This window comes from Ursus arctos, unplaced genomic scaffold, assembly GCF_023065955.2.
Source record: "Ursus arctos isolate Adak ecotype North America unplaced genomic scaffold, UrsArc2.0 scaffold_28, whole genome shotgun sequence".
NCBI lineage: Eukaryota > Metazoa > Chordata > Mammalia > Carnivora > Ursidae > Ursus > Ursus arctos.
Genome location: NW_026622963.1, coordinates 462,951 through 486,359, shown reverse-complemented (window position 1 = coordinate 486,359; position 23,409 = coordinate 462,951). Strand labels below are relative to the sequence as shown.

Here is a 23,409-nt window from a genome sequence, read left to right as displayed (position 1 = left end):
CAACCTGTTGTCCATTGTCCACAGACCATCATTTGATATATTCTATTTCTTGTTTTAGTCGTTGAAGGTAAATCCAGTCTCTCTTACTCCATCATGGCTAGAAGTAGAAGTCCATCAGATGTATCAGGCCTATTACCACTGTAGCAGTAGTGACATTTTTTAAGCAAAAATGAAAGTTGTCATTCTCCCTCTTTCCTTCCTAATTCAATTCAAAAACATTAAGTGGGGCCAAGCTAGGTAGGCTTTCATGCCAGCAGGATTTGGGAGGTGGGTGGCGTAGTTGTCCAGATTGGGGGTATTAGCCAGACTGGAGTGAGGGAAACTTCTTGTCTGTAGGAGTGGCCTGGGATAGGGTATTGGAGTCCAAGTTGTGGAGGAAATGTCCACATAGCTCGGCACCAGGGCTCAGGGCCATGCAGAGTACAGAGGGCTTCCATCAGCACTGTCCACGGAGAGGATCTAGAAGCAGTGATGCTTTAGTAGCAATAAGCATACCTAGTGCCAAGATCCTGTCTTCTAAATACCATTATTTACTAAAAGGGAACCCTGATCTTCTGGTAGTCATGGCTGATGTCAGGGTTAAGTATGAGATGAGCCTGGAATAGCTTGCACCAGAAAGTGATAACGTGCTCAGAGAATGATGGGCACATGCCTCAAGGATATGGAAACCAGATTGAAGGGGCTTCCATTAGCCAAATCTGGGACATTTGGGGCATCAAAATAAAAATCATAATTATAGTAACATATAATAACTCATGAAAACAATGAGAATCTGCAACCCTACGCTGTTGGAGAAAGGAAACTGATAAGTCTGAAAGCAATGATAGAATTAGGAAATCCTCATTTGTCAACCATCATCATCATCATAATTCAACCAATAAACAGTGGGTGCAAGTGAATCTAACTTTGATGAGGAATGGGATATTTGCATATTCTCATAGTTCCTCCCAACAAATATTTATTACAAAGGGGAAAAAATAAGAGTACTTTTATAGTGAAGAAACCTGGCAGATACCAGCTTAACTCAAGCAATCAAAGTTAGCATCACCAGTAATGGGACAAGTTGAAATCATGTACCACTTAATAGAATTAAGTGAGTAGAAGGCAGCATCAGTTTTGTGGTACTCCTTTCAAAAAGTACAACCTGAATCTAATCATGAAGATACATCAGACAAACCCAAATTGAGTGACTTTCTATCATATAACTGGTCTGTAATCTTCAAAGTATCAAAGTAATTGAAGGAGATGGAAGAGAGATGAAAACTAAATGCAAGGATGATCCTGGATTGGATCCTTTGCTGTAAAGAACATTATTAGGACTTCTGGTGAAACTAAAATGGGATCTGGATTAGATGTTGGCATTGTCGATTTCCTGACTTTCCTGGTGTGCTGTGCAGAGCAGTGTCCTTCTTTGTAGGATTCGATATGTCAGCATCATCAGGGGAGTTGGAGCATCATGTCTGCTACTTACTCTCCACTGGGTCAGAGGGGAAAGAACTCTTCTGTACTATTCTTACAAATTTCTGTTAACTTTGAAAATGTTTGTAAGTAAACTATTTCAAAATAAGAAAACGTTTAAAATTTTTTCAGCAACTTTATGTTAGCTTTATGAAAAACCTTAAAAAAACTGTAACTTAATCATATTGGCTATAACTTAATCACAAGTTAATCATGACCTGAGCAGAAATCAAGAATTGGACGCTTCACGGACTGAGCCACCCAGATGCCCCACGAATTCTTCATAGAAGAACATTTCATTAAATTTGTACAGTATTAAGAAAGTGGGGAGTTATAGTGTGAGGACACTTTTTACTCATGGTATGTAGTGACATAGGCTTTTATTCTCTTTCTTTTATCTCAGCCTTGTCAGACCCCAGCAGTAGACTTTCAACTTCTCCTCCTCCTCCGGCAATTGCAGTACCCTTGCTAGAAATGGGGTTCTCTCTTCGGCAGATTGCCAAAGCCATGGAAGCCACAGGTAGGATACATTTTTACATATCAGTATATGTGGCTATGAGAAGCCTGGTATTATTGAGGGTGATACGTTTTTTAGAGACCATAAGGCTTTTTAACAGCAGATTTAGTTAGAGTGGCATCACAGCAGACACTGATAAACTGATACCATGAATAACTGATTATGTTGCCCCAAATCAGTATCCTACTTTTCTTTTTCCCCTCTCCAGGTGCTCGAGGAGAGGCTGATGCCCAGAACATCACTGTCCTTGCCATGTGGATGATAGAGCACCCTGGGCATGAGGATGAGGAGGAGCCCCAGTCAGGCAGCACAGCAGACGCCAGGCCCGGAGCCGCAGTCCTGGGCAGTGGTGGGAAGTCGAATGATCCCTGTTATTTGCAGTCACCAGGAGACATCCCATCAGCTGATGCTGCTGAAATGGAAGAAGGCTTTAGTGAAAGGTGAGATTCCAATTTCCATATTTCTGTTTTATGTGGTATAAATGATTCTTCCAAGTGCCCCATTTATTTCCCTTCATAGATGCTTCTAATGGTGTGTAAAGTTGATAACTAGAGATAGAAGGTGGACATTTCAGTTACAGGTTTACGTTTCTGTGAAGGGTAAAAATGACAGCACAGGTTTTGACTTGAATAGATGTTTTCATGGAAAAGAGGAAATAATTTTTATATAAAATTAAGCTGAAAAGAGGAAACTTAAGTTTTTTTCTGAAATAAACGTTCTGATAAAATAATTTTATCTCCTATAAGTGATATAGAATGTTCATTTTAATATTGGAGATTGACTTACTGCATATAGAAGTAGACTTCTAAATCTTAATATAGATTTATATTTTCATCTCCTCTTTAGTTTTTAATATCTAGTACAATATACCATTTTTTATAAATTGTAAAAAAGAATTCTGTGATAACGCATAGCCTGAGTTGAGATGTAATAAAATACTCTATAGTTTTTCCTAAAATCTTCCCCCTTTAGTGCTTCTTGTAACTTTAAGTCTTCATTTTTCTTTGTAGCGCTTGAAGTCATTTGGTTAACAAGGCCTGTGTCTTCTGTAATATGCAGATTTTTCCTGACAAGCTCAATGGATATTTTCATAACTTATTTTGAAATATGTTTCTCATAGGCAGGGATTCTCAATCATTTCGAATTTTAAGTATTTAATCATTTAGAATTCAGTTAAGACCATTGATCTCATTTGAATTTGAACATGCATTGAACATCATTTCCTTGTTGGCATAATTCAAAATCAGATAGGGGTGCCTGGCTGGCTCAGTCAGTGGAGCATGCAACTCTTGATGTTGGGGGTCATGAGTTCAAGTTTTATGTTGGGCATAGAGCCTACTTAAAAAATAAATAAAGTAAAAAAATAGATAAAATTACGCTTAGGGCAGTGTGACATATTTATAATTTAGAAGCTTTACCAAGGACAAGATATGTTTCAGTTTTATCATAAATATATTTTATTCTTGGTACTGTTTGGAGAAAAATGCAATAACAAAAATGAGCTTGTGCTGTGCTTTCTATTTATGGTGGTTCTTTAAAATTTGTGTTGCTTTCTAATTTGACTTGTAGCCCTGATAATCTGGACCATACAGAGAATGCAGCTTCTGGAAGTGGACCACCAGCTAGGGGTCGCTCAGCAGTAACAAGAAGGCACAAGTTTGATTTAGCTGCTCGCACATTGCTAGCAAGAGCAGGTAATTATATGTTTTACATCCTTCTGTTGGTAAAAGTCATATAGTTATTTATATTTTAAAGTCAGTGTGAAAGCAACATTAAAGAAGATGTAAACTAATGATACTAAGTGCTCAGTTCCTCTACATTAACAGAGCAGCTATTTGCATTTTGCTATCTATTTACATAGTTTTGCATTGAAGTCACAGTATACATTCACAGATTTATTTATTTATTTATTTATAAAGATTTTATTTATTTATTCGACAGAGATAGAGACAGCCAGCGAGAGAGGGAACGCAAGCAGGGGGAGTGGGAGAGGAAGAAGCAGGCTCATAGCAGAAGAGCCTGATGTGGGGCTCGATCCCATAACGCCGGGATCACGCCCTGAGCCGAAGGCAGATGCTTAACCGCTGTGCCACCCAGGCGCCCCTCACAGATTTATTTTTAAGCTTCCTCTGGGGACAAAATTTTACACTGGTTACTTGTAGATACTGAGATTTTTCGTAAATGTGCTCTCTGCTGTCGAGCAATTTATACTTTAAGAAGTGAAGATGCATGTTTAAAATTTAACATATTTAATAGTGAGAAGGAGCTAAACAGAGCACTGTGCCGAAGTAGGCACTGGCTTTTCTCATGTAATCTGGGCTTTAGGACTAAGTTACTAGGTAAGGCCCTAGATACGCAAAAATAAATACCATTGTTACTTTAGTAAAATACTTCCAGGATTATGCTCTAGACGTGTGAAGTGTAATTTGCAGGGGAACATATTTTCCAAACTAAAAACTAGAATATGTGATTTGATAAAATAGCATTTGATCTTTGAACTATTAAAACATAAATAATTTTTCAGTAATTTATGGTAACAGAGAAGTTGAGACGGAGCTAGAAAATATAGGATGTGTAGTTAATACATAGTGAAAGGGACTGATTTTTAAAAAAATAAGCCTAAAAGAATAATAACAGCCCATATTTATTGAGTGTTTTTCTATATTACATTATGAAGTATTTTACATGGATCATTTTATTTAAACTTACTAATAGCCCTGTGAGTTATGAGTGCTTATTACCCCATTTTACAGAAGAGGAAACACACGTGATAGGTAAAATTTTATGTTTAATGGTCTGGAATCCAGTAAATCAGCCACGCTGGGCACTTACCTGCATGTATGGCAGTTAAGAACTGGCGAAATATTCAGAATTATTTTATACATGCAAATAAAATGCCTTTTTTGTTTTGTTCTGAGCGGGGTTATACCGCTCTGTGCAGGCCCACAGGAATCAGAGTCGGAGAGAAGGAATATCTTTGCAGCAAGACCCAGGGGCGCTGTATGACTTTAATTTAGATGAGGAGTTGGAAATTGATCTTGATGATGAAGCGATGGAAGCTATGTTTGGACAAGACCTGACCAGTGACAATGATATTCTGGGAATGTGGATCCCAGAGGTACTGGATTGGCCTACCTGGGTGTGTGTGATTGCAGCGGGGGCTGCTCTGACTTATTTTCCTGCCCTCCTGTTCATACAGCTTACTAACAACAGCCTTGCCTAGAGTTGTTACGCTCTGAAAAGTCTTACATCTCATCCTAAAGTTTGGGGCTCTGATGCTTGATGTTACTTTGATACCTACAAACTAATAAGAAAAAGTCTCTCTTGCTTTCTCTGTGCGATTTTATTGCTTCTCTCCCCTGACTAGATGAACAGAGCCATATTATGGTAATATTTGATTATAATGTCAAAGATAGATTACAAAACAGGTGTCAGGTCCTAGTCAGCTCTGCTGGGTATAGAACATGGCTGCTGTGCTCACTTTGCTATCTGAATGCATGCTCTTCTCCTTCATAGGTTCCATTTAATCACTGTAATGCCTCATTCTAACAACCAGTGCCGCCTAGGTCTTGTAACTGCCTCCATCCAGGGCCAGGGTACATGGTGGGTTTGTATGTTTTCATTGTTTAGCATTATGCTTTTGTAGCAGGGAGGCTGAAGACTTCACAGGTCTAAGTTCTACAGAAAAGAACATCTATATTAAGTTAATGAGATAAATGAATTCAAATGACTTTTTAGAAATTCAGATAAGAGATATGCATATTATGGCCAGATGAAAAGTAGCTTTATTAAGGATTTTTTAAAAAAATCATTTGAGATAGGGCTAATTGTCGTTTTTATTAACTCCTCTCAGTAGGATAGTGAGTTACCTTTATTATAACTTATTAGATTGAGAAAGGGCAAAGAACACCTTCAGATCGTGGGATCTAAATTCTGACTTGAAAGAAATTTGTTATGTAACATTAATGAACATCCTGCAAATACTCCAGCATATGTAAACAAAGTCATTAATATATAAATATCTATTTTCCTGTTCTTAATTTTATGTTAAATTGACTAATAATTTGATATGAAATTTTGTGCAGCATGTTTGTGAGTCTGAAGACAGGGAAGAAGTGGTGGTGTGTGAACTGTGTGAATGCAGCGTCGTCAGTTTCAATCAGCACATGAAGAGAAATCACCCTGGCTGTGGGCGCAGTGCAAACCGCCAGGGCTACCGCAGCAACGGCTCCTATGTGGATGGCTGGTTTGGTGGTGAATGTGGAAGTGGAAATCCATACTACCTGCTCTGTGGCAGCTGTAGGGAAAAGTACTTAGCCCTGAAGACCAAGTCCAAGACGACAAGTTCTGAAAGGTACCTTGAAATTGTATAGATATCCAAACCCTCTGAAAGAGGAGTATAAAGTATCTCTCAAGACATGCAAATTACAGCTTTTTAATGTGAGGAGTTACACTTAACCTTTCCCTAAGTCCCGTGATTGCTGAATTGGGGGCAGGAAGGGTGGAGAAGGTTGAGGAATTCGTGTCTTGCCAGAGCCGGGAGCCTGTAGCCTAGGAACGGTGGCATGGCAGCAGATTCTTCACTAGACTTTGATCCTGTTAACCTTTGACTTGTTGGCAAGTTCTGGGCAGGACCCTTGCCTTAACCTTTAGGTTTTTTTCTCATTGGTGTTTTTTACCCTGTTTTTGACCTCTTAATTAAGATCTTTTTATTGATGAAAAAAATAGAGTTTAGATTAAATGAGCTTCCATGAGAACATTACTTCTTTATATCCTTGAATAGCAGTTAATCTGTAGTGAGTTGGGTTTTTGTCCTCATTGTCAACTACTAAAATCTTTATGGTGTTCTGGAATAGGTTTTCATTTAAGAGTTGTAGGTGACCCAGAAATCTCCCCAGTAATTTGGTAAAATAGTCATGGATTTTTGTGAGCCTGTATGTACCTACATACCAGTAGTTTTTATTAGCGCATAACATGAAACACTGTTATTTTGTGTTGCTTTATTAATGACCTTTTAAAATGTTCTAATGCCTTAATTTGCATTTTTGAGTACTAACTGTTTTGTATAAAAATACACTGTTCTTCATGTTTGGTGCAGGTACAAGGGACAAGCTCCAGATCTAATTGGCAAGCAGGACAGTGTGTATGAAGGTAGTTGTTTTGAGAGCTTCTTTATTTTACGTGTATTTTTGTATATACCTTCTGCTTAACATCTGTTACTAAAATTTACCTTTATGTGTATGTGTTTGTATTTAGGTACATGTTAACTTAAAACTTTCTCTAAAAAGCTCAAGGTAGTTTGTAAGCAACAGCCCTAAGTCTAAAAACCAAAGAAAAGGACCCGAATTCAACTACTAGCTTGACCACAGAATGTTAATTGCTGTGTGGCATATTTTTTTTCAAAGTAGGGAAAGTATGTAGTACATTTTGAATTTCCATCCTAATTGAGAAAAGTAAAAAATAAAAAATTGAAGACAGCATGAATTTATCTGGAGCATTTATTTACTTGAAATAACTGATTAATGATTATGGACAGGGTTAAGAATTCTTTGTTGGCCCCATGCCAATAGCTTTTATTAGTTGAAACCTCCATTACCAGCTGTAACATTTGCGATTGCTTTAAGTGGGTTTGACTGCTCTGACTCCCTTTCCCTTAGACTCTGCCTCAGAAGTGCAGTTTGGTTGGGTCACCAGGAGATGGCACCAGAGTTCATTTTGTAGGCACTGGGCTTTCCATCCATCTGCATTTTAGACCTATCTCACAGTAGCCATTGCCAGTAGAGTTATGTCATGTTTATATTCACATGCTATACATTTATTTATTTAAATTCCAGAAGACTGGGACATGTTGGATGTTGATGAAGATGAAAAGCTAACGGGTGAAGAAGAATTTGAATTACTTGCTGGACCACTTGGTTTAAACGACCGACGCATTGTACCAGAACCAGTTCAGTTCCCCGACAGTGATCCCTTGGGAGCATCGGTAGCAATGGTAACAGCTACCAACAGTATGGAAGAGACTTTGATGCAAATAGGTAAACTGACATGCTAATTGGCATGGATTTTATAGTCTATATTAATTTGTTTCTTAGGTTAGGTGGTAAAAAATAATACAACATTATTCCACCCCATCAAGTGTCTTTAGCCAGTTGTTTTAACATTTTAGAGGTATAATGTAGTATTTTTATTTTTTGTTTTTATGAAATAATTGAAGTGATAAAAAGAAAATTTATAAAATATGAGTATGATTTTTTTTTTGACATTGTGATAAGGGAATCCTGGAACTGACTATAAAAACAATTTGGCAGTTTTGTTTGCTTTTTTTTCATATGCATGAGAGGATATGGGTAACTTTTGCTATTGGGAATACAAAATAAAGAATTAGTATTGGTGACTCAACCCTTTCTCTTGTACTCAAAGCATATTTTAAAAACTGTATCTTTCCTGTATTTGTTAGTATCAGTAGAAATGATACATGAGCAAAATAAATGAAACCAAAACATTTTAAGAAACCCATATAATAAATGATTGCCTCAGAAATATGTATTTCTCGCAAGGAATTTTCTGTGTAACAAAGTCCAGATGAACAAATCACATTGGTTTGCTGTGTTTCCTTGCAGCCCAGAACATAGATAGAACAGGAAAACTTTTCAGTAGTCCGGATATGTTTTTCAGGTTGCCATGGCTCTGTAGAAAAGAGTTCCTCTGGAAGAATAACACTAGGTGAGCAGGCAGCTGCTTTAGCAAACCCTCATGACCGGGTGGTGGCTTTAAGGAGAGTGACTGCCGCTGCTCAGGTTCTTCTGGCAAGAACCATGGTAATGAGAGCTCTGTCTCTTCTCTCAGTCAGGTGAGTGTTATTTTGTGTCAAATGATGCTGTTACTTTCTAGCGTGTATCAGACAGGAGGCTGATATTGTTTGGGAGGATGAGATAGAATTTTTAGAGCCTCGAATATCTGAGTCGAATATCGACTGAAAGAAGTTAGACGCAGTTATCATTTTTATTCAGTCAGTCAGTAAATACTTAGCTCTTTTTGCTAGAAAATAACACTAATAGCTGAGTAAACTGCAAACATTTTTTATTTTGTTATCTGAAATGGGAAACTAAGGTTATCAATCCATTTGGTCTAAGATAAAAAATAAAAGGTTGCATGAATTTTTCTGCAAAATTGACCAACTGTGTAGCTACTTCAACCTGCAGATTCCATCATGGAGACTCCTGCCATGTTCACATTGTGGAGTGTTATATTAAAAAAGGAAGAGAGCCGAGAGTACCTAAAAGACATCCATTTAAGAAACGGTTAAGCAGAGGTATATAACAGTAAATCAGTGAAGACAGAAGGACCCTGAAATAAAAACTCAAAATAAAATTTAGAGGAGACTCTGGTATTAATTCAAGAACAGGTAGTTTGTACAGTGGAGGAGAAGAGAATTTAGAAACCCACATATATAGAGAAACACATGATTTATGGTTTGATTTATGACTGTGTTTATACTGCAGAACAATGAGGAATTGATGTCTTTTTAGTAACTTGGGCTAAGTCAGATGGTTTATTCACATCGGAAGAAGTGAGTTTTGGCCCTAACCTCACACTAACTGAAACGCATATTTCCAAGTGGCCCTTAGACCTAAATGGTGAAAGTGAAAGATAAATCAATAATGTTTCTATAAGGTAGGAAGAATTTATTCTTGATCTTGGGATAGGCAGAGATTTCTTAAGCGAGTCACAAAAAGCATTCATCATAAAGAAAAAAATGGATAAATTGGACTACATTAAAAAAGAACTTCTGTTCAGCAAAAGTCATTAAGGAGCTAAAAAGAAAGTAAACAAGCAACTGAATGGGAAAAGAATTAACTTTGTATATAACGAACAGAATACGTAAAGAATTCCTATTAATCCATAAGAAAAAGAGACAACCCAAAAGAAAAATGGGGAAAATGCAAAATAATATGAGAGGATCTCCAAATGGCCAATGAACATGGAAAATGAGGTGTTCAAACCCAAAGTATTCAGAGAAGTGAAAATGAAAACTCAATGAGATATTAATACACACCCACCAGAATGGCTAAAATTTAAAAGACGAGGGGGAAAACATGAGCAGGAGGATGTGGAACACCTAGAACTCTCATACACAGCCAGGGAGAAAATAAATTGGTCCAGCTACTTTGAAAAACTCTTCAATAGTACCAACCAAAGTTGTATATTCACATACTCTGTGACCTTGGAAGCTACTTCTGGGTATAGATTCAACAGAAACGCTTACATTATGTGCACCCGAAGACATAAGCAAGAACATTCATGCAGTTCTGTTCATAGTAGCCCCATGCTGGAAACCACCTAATTGTCATCAGTATGGATAAATTATTTGTGGTAGATTTTACTAATATATCAATGAAAATGGGTACCTGCTGCTATAAAGCAACAACATGGATGAGTCCTAAAGCATGATGTTGAACAAAAGAAGCCAGACACAAAAGAATACTGACTTTATTATCTTATTTATAGAAAGTTCAAAACAGGCAAAACTGGTTATGACTTTAAAAGTCAGTGAAATCGGTTACTTTTGAGGGCCTGGTGACTGAGAAGAGCTCAAGCAGGTCTCCGTAGTGGTAATGTTCTGTTTCTTGATCTGGGAAGGATTACATGGGATTGTGCAGTTTGTGAAAATTCATAATTTGAGCTTTCCCATATATTATGCTTTGGTAATTCAGTTATGCTTCAAGTATATTCAGTTAAAATAAAAAAAATGTCTAAAGTTTCAATAACAGTTTCCAGCTTACATTTTTTGACTTTTCTTAGGATATATATGACTAGTGATACTGCAGCTTACCTTTTATTTTGGTTGTTGGTACTTTGATATGATACGCAGGGCTCCAAATGGTCCCTTCGGAAATCTGTTTTCTTTATCCATCTGAAGTCTGTTTCTTTCCTGGCAGTGGTTCCAGTTGTAGCTTGGCGGCTGGTCTTGAATCTCTGGGGCTTACGGATATCCGAACCCTCGTTCGATTAATGTGCTTGGCTGCAGCAGGGAGAGCCGGCCTCTCCACCAGCCCTTCTGCCATGGCCAGCCCCTCAGAACGCTCGCGCGGCGGGCACAGCAAGGCCAGTAAGCCCATCTCTTGCCTGGCTTATCTGAGCACAGCGGTGGGCTGTCTGGCATCAAACACTCCTAGTGCTGCAAAACTCCTGGTGCAGTTGTGTACACAGGTGAGCTGGTTTTCAGTGCTTGTCTTGTTGCGTTGCTTATTTCTGACCAATTCTTAAAGAGCCTTTTGAGGTGAAATCATTTTGTTCCGAAATTATGTGTAAAAATTAAATCTGTTTGTTCCAATTGCTTCTTCAGAACTTGATTTCTGCTGCAACAGGTGTAAATCTAACCACGGTCGATGATCCAATTCAGCGCAAGTTTCTACCCAGCTTTCTCCGAGGAATTGCTGAAGAGAATAAGCTTGTAACCTCCCCAAACTTTGTTGTAACTCAGGCCCTTGTAGCATTACTAGCAGACAAGGGGGCCAAACTGAGACCTAACTATGATAAGTCAGAAGTTGAAAAAAAAGGTAAGCTTCATACCATTTGCCATTTAAATATATAGTCTTATAACCAATTTGATTCATGCTTTTTAAAACATGTTTTAGAGTTGTTGTAAGTGATGAATTACATTGCATCATGTATACTTCTTAAGTTCATATCGTAAAAGAAGTGCATGGATCCTTTTTTCATTGTGCATGGAAACAAATATTAGAAAGTGTACGAAATTTAACTTGGTTTGATTAGATTATTCTGTTAGATTATGGTTTGAGTCACCAATAGATAATAATTCTCGTTGGGTTTTCTTAATAAAACCTAGATAAAGGTAGTGCTCTTTTTCTTTTTGTCATAAGATGATAACAGTTTGAAGGGATTCTTTAATCACTATTGTCTACCCTTCTCTTCATCAGGACCATTTGGCCAAGATAGATGGGCTTTTGGATCTGTCAGCACAGCCCCTTGACTGGTTGTTATGATCACTTTTGAGCAGCAGAAGCCAAACTTTTACTTTTTAGGGCATGCTGCCTCTGCCCTGGCCTTAAAATCATTTCTGCTGTGTTCTCAGTCTGTGCGGCCTTAGAGCAAAGACTACTGATGGATGTATATAAATGTGTATTTGCAGTGAGTCAGATTTATTATAGAACGTGATATGAAATAAATGCTTTATACCTTGTATGCATATCTTAGTGAAATGATTGCTTGCAAAAATGCTAATTCTTAAAAGATATGGGTTAACCCATTTTTTTTGTTTACTACCACCAACTCTTAACCTGGGCATCATTTCGTTGTTTTGTTTAAGCAGGTTTAACTGCCCAATTGTATGCCCATCCTTCCTATGATCCTTCTGCTGTAGGCCCTCTGGAGCTGGCGAATGCCCTGGCAGCCTGCTGCCTCTCCTCCAGGCTGTCCTCACAGCATAGGCAATGGGCTGCTCAACAGCTTGTGCGCACTCTTGCTGCACATGACCGCGACAACCAAACTACTCCCCAAACACTCGCTGACATGGGAGGAGATCTCAGAAAATGCTCCTTCATCAAGTTGGAGGCTCATCAGAACAGAGTATGTATTTTGAGCCCTATGTGTGTTAATCACCTATGTGAGATAAAATAGTTTCTTTCCTTCTCAAACAGCTCAAAGTTCAGATCTTAGCCTCTCTCTCTCTCTCTCTCTCTCTCTCTCTCTCTCTTTCCCTCTCACACACAAAATTATCAACATTTGTCTAGTAGTTACCCGTTCTGCTTTCTCTATATGTTGGGTTGACATAATAGTATACAAATAAAAAAATCCGATGGGGGATGAGAAGAAAACCAAAGGTGAGGGCTCCCCATGCAAAAGGAAAAGAAATTGTCCTCCCTATTTTAATCTAACTCACTGGATTCCAGAGCATGGACAAGGGCAGTTTAGGTAATGAAGACCCATCTCCATGATTTACCAATGTGTAAAAGTCACTTCTTAGTCTGTACTGTTTATTTTGTAGAACATATAAATATGTTGAAATATTTATACTTTATTGAATTAAATAAACATGTTTAATAAAGATTCTAATACTATTTCCAGTAACTCAACTGAGTTTGGGCATAGTACCTTAAAGCCATCCAAATAGATGTATGTTTGCAAGCCAATTAGAAAAGAGTGAGACCATGTATATTATAACATGAATGTTTTTCTTTTACAATTTCCTTGTAGATTTTTTAAAAAATTTTGATAAAGAATGACCATCATTTGAATCAAAATTGCTTAAAAATTGTTGGACTTTTTCAGAATGAAATCTTGCCATTTGCAATAACATGGGTGGAGCTAGAGAGTATAATGCTAAGCAAAATAAATTAGAGAAAGACAAATACCTTGATTTCACTCATATGTGGAATTTAAGAAACAAAACAAACGAACAAAGGAAGAAAAAAGAGATAGGCCAAAAAACAGACTTTTTTTTAAGATTTTATTTATTTATTTGACAGAGAGAGAGACAGCCAGTGAGAGAGAGAACACAAGTAGGGGGAGTGAGAGAGGAAGGAGCAGGCTCCCAGCTGAGGAGCCCAATGTGGGGCTCGATCCCAGGACTCCGGGATCACGCCCTGAGCCGAAGGCAGACGCTTAACGACTGAGCCACCCAGGCGCCCCCAAAAAACAGACTCTTAACTACAGAGAACAAACAAAGGGGGTTCCAGAGGGGAGGTGGGTAGGGTATGAGTGAAATAGGTGATGGGGATTAAGAGTACACTTATCATGCTGAGCACTGGGTAATGTACAGAATTGTTGCATCACTGTGTTGTACGTCAGAAACTAATATAACACTGTATGCTAACAATACTGGAATTAAAATTAAAAACTTTGTAAATTGTTGGACTTTTTCAACTTTTCTAGGTAATGACTTGTGTTTGGTGTAATAAAAAAGGACTCTTAGCTACAAGTGGCAATGATGGTACCATCCGGGTGTGGAATGTTACCAAGAAGCAGTATTCACTGCAACAAACCTGCGTGTTCAACAGATTGTGAGTACTAACATCAGCTCTCATGTGTAATGTTTGAAATAAGAGAATCCTGACATGCTTCATTTTGGTTGTGTTAACATAATCAAATTGTCACGAACATTTTAAAAAAAATTTTTCTTATACAATAGTCTTAGTATATCTCCAGTGTGTTTTTAAATTTCCAGGATGGTAATTAAGAAAATAAAATGTTTAACTGTCAATTTCTAGACTTACTCAGAATTAAATCAAGGTCTACTGTGCTAGCATTATAAATGTTAAATTCTATTAAACAGTAGCCTAATTTTCTGTCATTCTTTAAGGATTATTTAGGAATTAAATTAATGATATTTCTTCTGTAGCAGAATATATAGCTTTTATTGTGTTATAGCTAGCTTTAGGTATTTCTTTTCTGAGCACTTCCCTAGAGATAAGGCAAACCAGAGTCCGTGTGCTCTGAATAATAACAAGGTATACAACCCATGCAGAAGCAGAAGGTCTTTGTTGACAAAGTAGGCACATTAAATGAGTAGTCTAAGCATCGCTCTTTTGTAATTCTACAGTTTTCACATCATAATAAACACCAGCGAATATGTGAATATCAAATGCTGCTAGCCAAACTTGCAAAATCCAAGAATCTGTATTATGTACTCTAGTCTATACAAAACCTTTATTTTAAGATTTGGGGTTTAGTATATTTTTGGATGATGAGGATTAGAATTCCATACATGTCTCTTACATTCTAGAGAAGGAGATGCTGAGGAAAGCCTCGGGTCACCCAGTGATCCAAGTTTCTCACCTGTTTCCTGGAGTATCAGTGGCAAATACCTAGCTGGGGCCTTGGAAAAGATGGTGAATATTTGGCAAGTTAATGGTAAGAGTCATGCCAATGCTAGCAAAATACCAAAGGTACTTTTTAAGCCTTCTTCTTAGCTTTCTGAGTCCCAGCAGTGGCTTACTTTCACCTTGAAGCTCATAATCTATTCATCGACTGTGTAGATCTATGCATATTATGGTTTAAATTAAAGAGGATGATGGGGATGCCTCGGTGGCTCAGTCAGTTAAGCGTCTGCCTTCAGCTCAGGTCATGATTCCAGGGTCCTGGGATCTAGCCTCACTGCGAGCTTTCTGCTCAGCAAGGTGTCTGCTTCTCCTTCTCCCTCTGCCCTCCCCCCACCTCAAGCGCGCACACGCGCACACACACACACACTCTCTCTCTCTCTCAAATAAAATCTTTTTAAAAATTAATTACTTCATTACAGAGAATATGCTCATTTCCTGACTTTTCTTTCTAGGAGTTTGGACTAATCTGGTAGCTGTAAACTAAAAATTCTTGTCATGTACTACTATAAGTATTCAGAAATAAGATTTGAGTTTTTAGTGATTCTTTTGAATCACTTGAAATATTTCTATTTAAATTATTCATTTCACAAGTTTGAACTCTGACTTGTCAGTTTCTAATAATATGTCTCTGAAAAGTAAAAATCATTGTAATCTTGGGCTTATCCATATTTTTATTTTTGCATATTTAAAGAATGGCTGTTCTGTTTCACATATTTGAAGGAACAGCTAGCTTTAACTGTAGGGAAATTTCTTATGTTTGATTTTCAGTAATTATAGGAAAGGACTTAAGCATTTGACATTTCTACACTGAATATTTTCCTTTACTCCCTCTTTAATAAAGCTATCATTTTTGTCCTATTAGTAGTTACAGAAAGGCTTATGAATTTGATAATCATGTGTACTATATAAATGAAGGACCCTGCCTTATAGTCATATTCATTCTTAGGCTATTAGGAAATTGGGGACTGCCTTGAGTGTACTATTAGAATCAAGTAGTAGTTATTTTTGTATTATTGTTTTTGAGAATTAAGTAACAACTATTAACATTTTCTCCCTCTTTAGGAGGAAAAGGATTAGTAGATATTCAGCCTCATTGGGTATCTGCCCTGGCTTGGCCAGAGGAGGGTCCAGCTACAGCCTGGTCAGGAGAGTCTCCAGAATTATTATTGGTGGGACGGATGGATGGATCTCTAGGACTGATTGAAGTTGTTGATGTATCCACCATGCACCGTCGAGAATTGGAGCATTGCTATCGAAAGGATGGTAAATGACTGGACTTATGTCTAATTGAGAATGTATTCCCCTAACCAAGAAAACTTAATTTTTTGGCACTTGCTTTTAAAAATGAATGAATATTTCTTTTGGCTTTTGTTTCTAAATTGTCCGGTTGGTATTTCATTTTAATTAGTTACTAAGTTGAAAGATATTTCTCTTCCAACACCTATAATACATCTCTGCCAAAATGAGGTCTAATAGTATTATATTAGTCATTCATCCCTTGTGTAAGTATCTTAGAGTAGGGCTCCAAGTCTCCCTGGAAAGTTACAAATGTCCAAGAGAAAAAAATTATGATCATTGGTAGAGGTGAAACTGAGGAAATGGGAGGAGGAGGAGGGAAGTTTCTGGTGTGATAAGAGATAGTAGGAAGTCTACTTTCATTTATTTTCTCACTGTGTTCCCTTTGGATACATAGTAGGCCTATCTTACTACATAGTTAGTTGTTTTGTGGGAGTGGAGCATTTCACAGATCACAGTCCCAGCTTACATGGTATTCTATTAGCAGAATAGAACGAGTTTTTGTTTTTGTTTTTTTTAATTTAGTTTTTTTTTTTTTTAATCAGTAATACCTTCATGGGGTTGAAAAATTTTAAAGTTTAAAAAGATAAACAGTGAAAAGTCTTTTTCCCATCTACTCAGTTCCCATGTCCCCATTCTACCCCCACAGATAAACACTGTTGTTGTGTTGGTTTTTTTTTTACCTCTCTTATAGCCTTCCAGGGTTATATGTACTTAAAGAAGCAAATATGAATATAGATTGTTAGAAATGGGACATGTTTGGTAGAATATGGAAACACACTGAGTAGGGAATACTAAGCAAAAGAAGGGACGGGTAGTTTTCTTTCTATGACTTGGATTATTTCATTTCTCAGTTTCTTTTTTCTTTTTTCTTTTTTTTTAAGATTTTATTTATTTATTTATTTGACAGAGACAGCCAGCGAGAGAGGGAACACAAGCAGGGGGAGTGGGAGAAGAAGAAGCAGGCTCCCACTGGAGGAGACTGATGTGGGGCTCGATCCCAGAACGCTGGGATCACGCCCTGAGCCGAAGGCAGACGCTTAACTTAGACTGCGCCAACCAGGCACCCCTCATTTCTCAGTTTCATGGTAGATTCTGGTCCAAAAGGAAAGAAGCCAGTACATTGACTTGGAATCAGCAAGGAAATTTAATTTTTCAATAATCACCTGAAAAAAATGAAAGATTAAAAATGAGGGTAGTCCTTATCACTTATAAGTAACACTTTTAGGGGCGCCTGGGTGGTTCTGTCAGTTAAGTGTCTGCCTTCAACTCAGGTCATGATCCCAGGGTCCTGGGACTGAGCCCCACATCAGGCTCCTTGCTCAGCAGAGAGTTTGCTTCTGCCTCTCCCTCTGTCACTCCCCCTGCTTGTACGTGTGCTCATGCTCTCTCTGTCAAGTAAATAAAATATTTTTAATAAAATTAACAAATAAATAAATAGGGCACCTGGGTGGTTCTGTTGGTTAAGTGGTTGCGTCTGGCTCAGATTATGATTCCAGGGTCCTGGGATCAAGTCCCGCGTCAGGCTCCCCGCTCAGTGGGGAGTCTACTCCTCCATCTGCCCCTCCCCCAACTCATGCGATCTCTGTCTCTCCCTCCCTCTCCCACCCTTTCTCTCTCTGTCACGCAAAAATGAAATCTTTAAAAATAAGTAAATGAATGAATGACACTTTTAAAGTGGGTTACACAGAATCCCTGCTCTTAGCCTACCTTTTGTCTAATAAATGCATTAAAGATTTGGAAACTTACTTGTGGTGGTTGTGGTAGCATGTATTTGTTGCAAAATCTGTCTTGAGTTAGACAATGACAAAAGAGTCACTTATATTTTCTTTTTTTCTTTTTTAAATTCTTGTTTGTATCATGTTAGTGTCTGTAACTTGCATTGCTTGGTTCAGTGAAGATAGACCATTTGCAGTGGGATATTTTGATGGAAAGTTGTTACTGGGAACAAAGGAACCACTTGAAAAAGGAGGCATTGTTCTAATTGATGCACATAAGGTAATTACCAGATGGTTACTTTTTCTTGCTTTTTATTACATAGTATTGCTTGATACTAGTTTTTTTAAACTGTTTTACATCAGTCACTTACGATTTGATATTCTATTGTTAACAAAAGTCTTTGGACCATGTATATGCATGGGAAAGTCTGTGTAAGAAAGCCATCAAACCAAGAAAGAAGTAAAACGAAAACAGTGAAATAGGAACACCCTTGGAACACCCCATCAAATGCTAGAAAGTCCATCTATGAAGAATAATTCCTTTACCTTAAAAAGAGGTTGCCAGTTCTAATGTTCACAGGGCTATCTAGGCAAGTAGCATTAGTGCATGAATCCAGGAGTTGGAAGGTATGAAGGACGGTAAAAATAAAAAAGTGTCAGAAGAACACAATGATGACAACCATATAAACACAGTATGTCTTAGATTCTCATAATATTCGCTATTTTGTTATGAGGGATGCTTCTTTTTGAAGTTTCTTTTTCATATTTTAATGGTTACAAGTCAATAAAAGTAACAATTAAAAATGCTAATGAAAGATGAATATTCCTTCTGAATCAATTTCATAATTCATTTATTCAACTAACATTTATTGAACTTTGGCTGCAGTAGTTATATATATAATATGGACTGTATTATGGGATGAGTTGGTCTCTAGTGATTGGGGAGGATATGACAGTATCTTATTTGCATAAAATGTTGATTTCAAAATAAATCAGTAATGGCAGTATAGGTCATAAATTACTGAGTTTAAAGTATTTGTGAGGGAAGTATTACCATGTTTTTTTTTCTCTTCCTACCATTTTAAGGATACTCTTGTTAGTATGAAGTGGGACCCAACAGGTCATATTCTTATGACATGTGCCAAAGAAGAAAATGTGAAACTCTGGGGGCCTATTTCAGGATGCTGGCGTTGTCTACATTCACTCTGCCATCCATCTATTGTAAATGGCATTGCTTGGTGCAGCCTCCCAGGGAAAGGATCCAAATTGCATTTACTGATGGCTACGTATGTTGTAATTTGTGTGTGTGTCTGTGTGTGTGTGTGTGTGTGTGTGTGTATCTTAATTTTTATGTTAATATAGACTGTTACTTGCATTAAATATAGCTTCTTAGTAGTCTTAAATGGTTTATCGCATGTTACTTTTATAATGTGTAATACCATAAGAGCTAAGATCTCAGACAAATAAAGAACATTTTTCCAGTGTGGAACTTGCTGTGCAATCTCCTTAACTGGGTGTGATGTTGCTAGAATATCAATTCTATTCGTATTTCTTGTAAAAGATTTAGCATACTTATTATAAATATTTTTTAAAATAGTATTGTAGTAGTTTTATCAGGTCTTAATTGCTGTTTGAAAATATATTTACTTCTGCATATTGACATGTTTTGGTTTTATGTGATCAATTTTTTTAAGTGGCTGTCAGAGTGGCTTAGTATGTGTTTGGCGTATTCCACAAGATATCACACAGACCAGTGTGACTAGTTCAGAAGGATGGTGGGACCAGGAGTCCAGTTGCCAGGTAAATGTTCTGGTGCCTTTGAAGACCTTATCTGAAACCATAGATGGTATATATTATCAAAGTAATCCTCCATCGATTATTGAGATACTCAGTACTTAGTATCCAAAAGGGCATGATCCATTCGGGAAACATGAATAATTGTCATACTCTGTGTGTTTTCTGAATAAGCTTTATTTTTTTATAAGGACAGCATGTTTGCTTGTTGAAGTGAGATATTCAAGAAGTATTGAGTGGTGATCGTTCATGGTACTGGATATATCGGACACTACAGATAGAGAAGTCCTAAGTTAAACCTTCGGTACAGTGAAATAGGGGCACCACAGGAGTACCCTGTCTGATCCAAGCACCTCCTGCTGATACCAAAATTCCATGTAGGAAGAACAATTCCTTTACCTTAAACAGAGGTTACAAATTCAGATAGATGCTTACAGGGCCATCCAGAAACTGGGAGTTAGAGGTGTGGAGAGGGTAAAAGCAAACAAAAAACCTAGAAGCATGCATGCTTCCCATAAAGGACACGGCTGCCACAGAGTTGATTGTCAACCTCCAGAAATGAGACTATTGTTACCAGATTGTCTCATTTTTTTCTGATAGAAACCAAAATCCAGTGTTTTAAGTAAGATCTCCCAATATTAGGGGCGCCTGGGTGGCACAGCGGTTAAGCGTCTGCCTTCGGCTCAGGGCGTGATCCCGGCGTTCCGGGATCGAGCCCCACATCAGGCTCCTCCACTATGAGCCTGCTTCTTCCTCTCCCATTCCCCCTGCTTGTGTTCCCACTCTCGCTGGCTGTCTCTATCTCTGTCGAATAAATAAATAAAAAAAAAATCTTTAAAAAAAAAAAAAAAAAAAAAAAGATCTCCCAATATTAAACACTGGCACCTGACTTAAAATTCTTTAAAACACCGGGTGGCCAGTCAGATGGCCTCCCTGAGCTAACAGTTTGCACCCTCCATTGCTCTCTCTTCTGCTCATGATACAAATACCCCTGGAAGAAATAGGCCTATGTCATCTTTGGATAAATAAGTACATCTGGTATTATACTCCATCATAACTAGAAGGAAGAGGGAGCTTGAGGGCAGGGAGAAAGGGGTGAAGAGGGAGAGGTAAATAGCTCACTAATGGAAGGAAAATATCACAGAAGTGGAGGTGGAAGCACTAGAGATAAATCTGATTTGCTGTTTGTGCTGGAGAGTAGCCCTTTGGACAGGCCTTACCTATCTCACTTCTAAAACCTGCACAGCAAACATGAAAATAGACACCATGTAGCAGACAGAGCCATCGGCCAACAAAAAGAAGTACCTGGTTAACAGAGAATCAGCATCGGCAATTCATGAATTTTAGGGGCTAAAAATGAAAACTACATAAAGCTAAATTTAAAAATTAAAACACTCATTAAAAAGCAGAAGTTAGAATTTTTCTGTCTCTGAGGGATAATTAAAACTTAGAAATGTAATTTCTGCCAGTTTAAAGAATAGGAAATTCACTTGGAATTGTGTCAAAAAAGATGACACTCAGCTTCAAAGGAGCAAAGGAGAACCAGGTTAATATTTTATTATTTTTTCACGCTAAATCTTAGGAGAGAGTTGTCCTTCCCTCCTCCCCAATTTTATGCTAAATTATAAAATATAAAATTTTGAAGAATGAATTGTAAATCTTGAGTCTATACATTTGTTTTAATTTCAATATGTATTAAAAATAAAAATGAATTGCAGGATGGATATAGGAAATCGACCGGAGCCAAGTGTGTTTATCAGCTGCGGGGACACATCACCCCTGTCCGAACTGTTGCCTTTAGTTCTGATGGTTTGGCCCTCGTGTCTGGTGGACTAGGTGGGCTCATGAACATTTGGTCTTTAAGGGTAAGAATATAGATGTTATTTTTATCTTGAGAAATGTTTACACATAACATGTATGATAAAATTTAACCCAACCATTCTTAGGAATATTTTGTATACTAATATCTTAGATACTGAAGAAACTCTTTTCAAAATTCTCCACCCTTTAATTTTTTTTATTGATACAGTTTCAAAGTCATCTAGAAACGACCCCAGAAAATTGGATAGTAGCTATGTAATTGGACATTGGTAAATTTAGCCAGTGTAGATTTTAGAATATGACTTCATGAATGTGAAGTATAAATTTAAAATGTAAATAAGGACTGGGGCACCTGGGTGGCTCAGTGGGTCAAGCATCTGACTTTGTTTTGGCTCAGGTCATGATCTTGGGGTTGTGGGATTGAGCCCCGAGCTGGGCTCTGCATTCAGGGGGAGTCTGATTGGGATTCTCTCCCTCTCCTCCCCCTGCTCGTGCCTCTGCCCCACCCCCAGTCCTTGTGCGTGTGCTCTCTCTCTCAAAATAAATAAATCTTAAAAAAAAAAAAAAAGACTAAGGTTAAGTGATATGTAGTGATATAAATATATCTCATTTTAGGATGGCTCTGTCTTGCAAACTGTTGTGATAGGCTCTGGAGCTATTCAGACCACAGTATGGATTCCAGATGTCGGGGTAGCTGCTTGCTCAAATAGATCAAAGGTAATTTTGCAATTACATTAAATTCTAGGGTGTAAGTCTATAAGGTACCTTAGAATTATAGTCTAAGCAGTCTGCTTTATGTAAAAGAGGAAAAAACTGATATCCAGAGAGATTATTACCTGCCCAAGATAATATAACTATTTAGTGATAGAAGGAAAACTAGAACCCAGGCCTCCTGATTTATAATCTAGTACTCTTCCTACTGTACCCTAGACTTTGGTGAAAATGTTTAATTATTGAACAACTTAATTTCCACTGGAAGGTATAAAGTGCATTTTTACTTTCTGCCATGATTTTTTGAGATAGCACTAAACTGTCTCAAGATAATTTTTTCTAAAAAGGAGGACCAAAGACATTTAACTCAATACAAAATGTATGTTGGCTTTGAAATGTAATATTCTAGTTAAAAAAAAAAAATAGTAGCCCCCTGCCGTGAAGTAATTCTGATATGACATTATCTGCTGCAGTCTTGCTCTTTATACCCTTAGTTAAAAGATTTTTAAGTTGAGCTGTAAACCTGCATGAACAGTCCTAACTAGAAGTAAAATATAGAATCAGAGCAAAGGCAGTGGTAGCCTGTGTAGGGTAAATCATAGAGCCACAGTTAGAGCAGTGCTGCTTCTCTTGCAGATGTGTCCTCCTTCCTCTGGTACCCCATGTCATATCAGGCTTTTGAAATATCCTAGATACCTTGTCCTCCAAGTCCTGTGAAATAGTAACAAATTCACGTGTCTCTTTAAGGAGAATCAGCAAATGCAAAGTAGCTCACAAATTTTATGGTTATTTTTTTTTCACTTGTTTTTACTTAGACAAAATTTTAGATGTTTTGAAATTCATAGGTATTAAAGATACAGCATACAATGTCCAAAAAGCGAAAGTGTTCGATGCAATAACTGGAAGGAATTTCAGATATGAACGGTAATAGAATTCTCTCTTTTATCTTTCACTTAAACCTATCATGCGGCATGATTTGTTTTCCATCAGGATGTTTTGGTCGTGAATTGTACAGCAGAATGGGCTGCCGCCAACCACGTTTTAGCCACCTGTAGGACAGCATTGAAACAGCAGGGTGTTCTGGGATTAAACATGGCTCCCTGCATGAGAGCTTTCCTGGAGCGGCTACCCGTGATGCTTCAGGAGCAGTATGCCTATGAAAAGGTAACTGAGGACACTCACTGCCGCACAGCTGCAGATGACTGCTGCTCCGGAATTTGAATTGCAGCTTTGAATTTATTCCCGAAGAGCA

At 37.7% G+C, this 23,409-nt stretch overlaps 1 protein-coding gene across 16 annotated transcripts in view; it reads left to right on the top strand.

The window, feature by feature from the left end:
- HERC1 (HECT and RLD domain containing E3 ubiquitin protein ligase family member 1) overlaps positions 1 to 23,409 on the top strand; it is a 179,786-nt gene that overhangs the window by 131,557 nt on the left and 24,820 nt on the right. For 9 of the 16 annotated variants that reach the window (XM_057303693.1, XM_057303700.1, XM_057303694.1 and 6 more), the window contains 20 exons: positions 1,862 to 1,978; positions 2,184 to 2,415; positions 3,545 to 3,669; positions 4,894 to 5,114; positions 6,061 to 6,333; positions 7,078 to 7,126; positions 7,810 to 8,010; positions 8,633 to 8,825; positions 10,915 to 11,185; positions 11,322 to 11,535; positions 12,309 to 12,565; positions 13,871 to 13,998; positions 14,721 to 14,848; positions 15,880 to 16,080; positions 17,981 to 18,111; positions 18,918 to 19,117; positions 19,526 to 19,631; positions 21,344 to 21,490; positions 22,062 to 22,163; positions 23,148 to 23,321. In XM_057303693.1, the coding sequence (XP_057159676.1) occupies positions 1,862 to 1,978; positions 2,184 to 2,415; positions 3,545 to 3,669; positions 4,894 to 5,114; positions 6,061 to 6,333; positions 7,078 to 7,126; positions 7,810 to 8,010; positions 8,633 to 8,825; positions 10,915 to 11,185; positions 11,322 to 11,535; positions 12,309 to 12,565; positions 13,871 to 13,998; positions 14,721 to 14,848; positions 15,880 to 16,080; positions 17,981 to 18,111; positions 18,918 to 19,117; positions 19,526 to 19,631; positions 21,344 to 21,490; positions 22,062 to 22,163; positions 23,148 to 23,321 (3,470 nt within the window). The remainder of the gene's footprint in view (positions 1 to 1,861; positions 1,979 to 2,183; positions 2,416 to 3,544; positions 3,670 to 4,893; positions 5,115 to 6,060; positions 6,334 to 7,077; positions 7,127 to 7,809; positions 8,011 to 8,632; positions 8,826 to 10,914; positions 11,186 to 11,321; positions 11,536 to 12,308; positions 12,566 to 13,870; positions 13,999 to 14,720; positions 14,849 to 15,879; positions 16,081 to 17,980; positions 18,112 to 18,917; positions 19,118 to 19,525; positions 19,632 to 21,343; positions 21,491 to 22,061; positions 22,164 to 23,147; positions 23,322 to 23,409) is intronic. The other 7 variants (XM_057303702.1, XM_057303696.1, XM_057303701.1 and 4 more) reach the window with 5 other exon arrangements.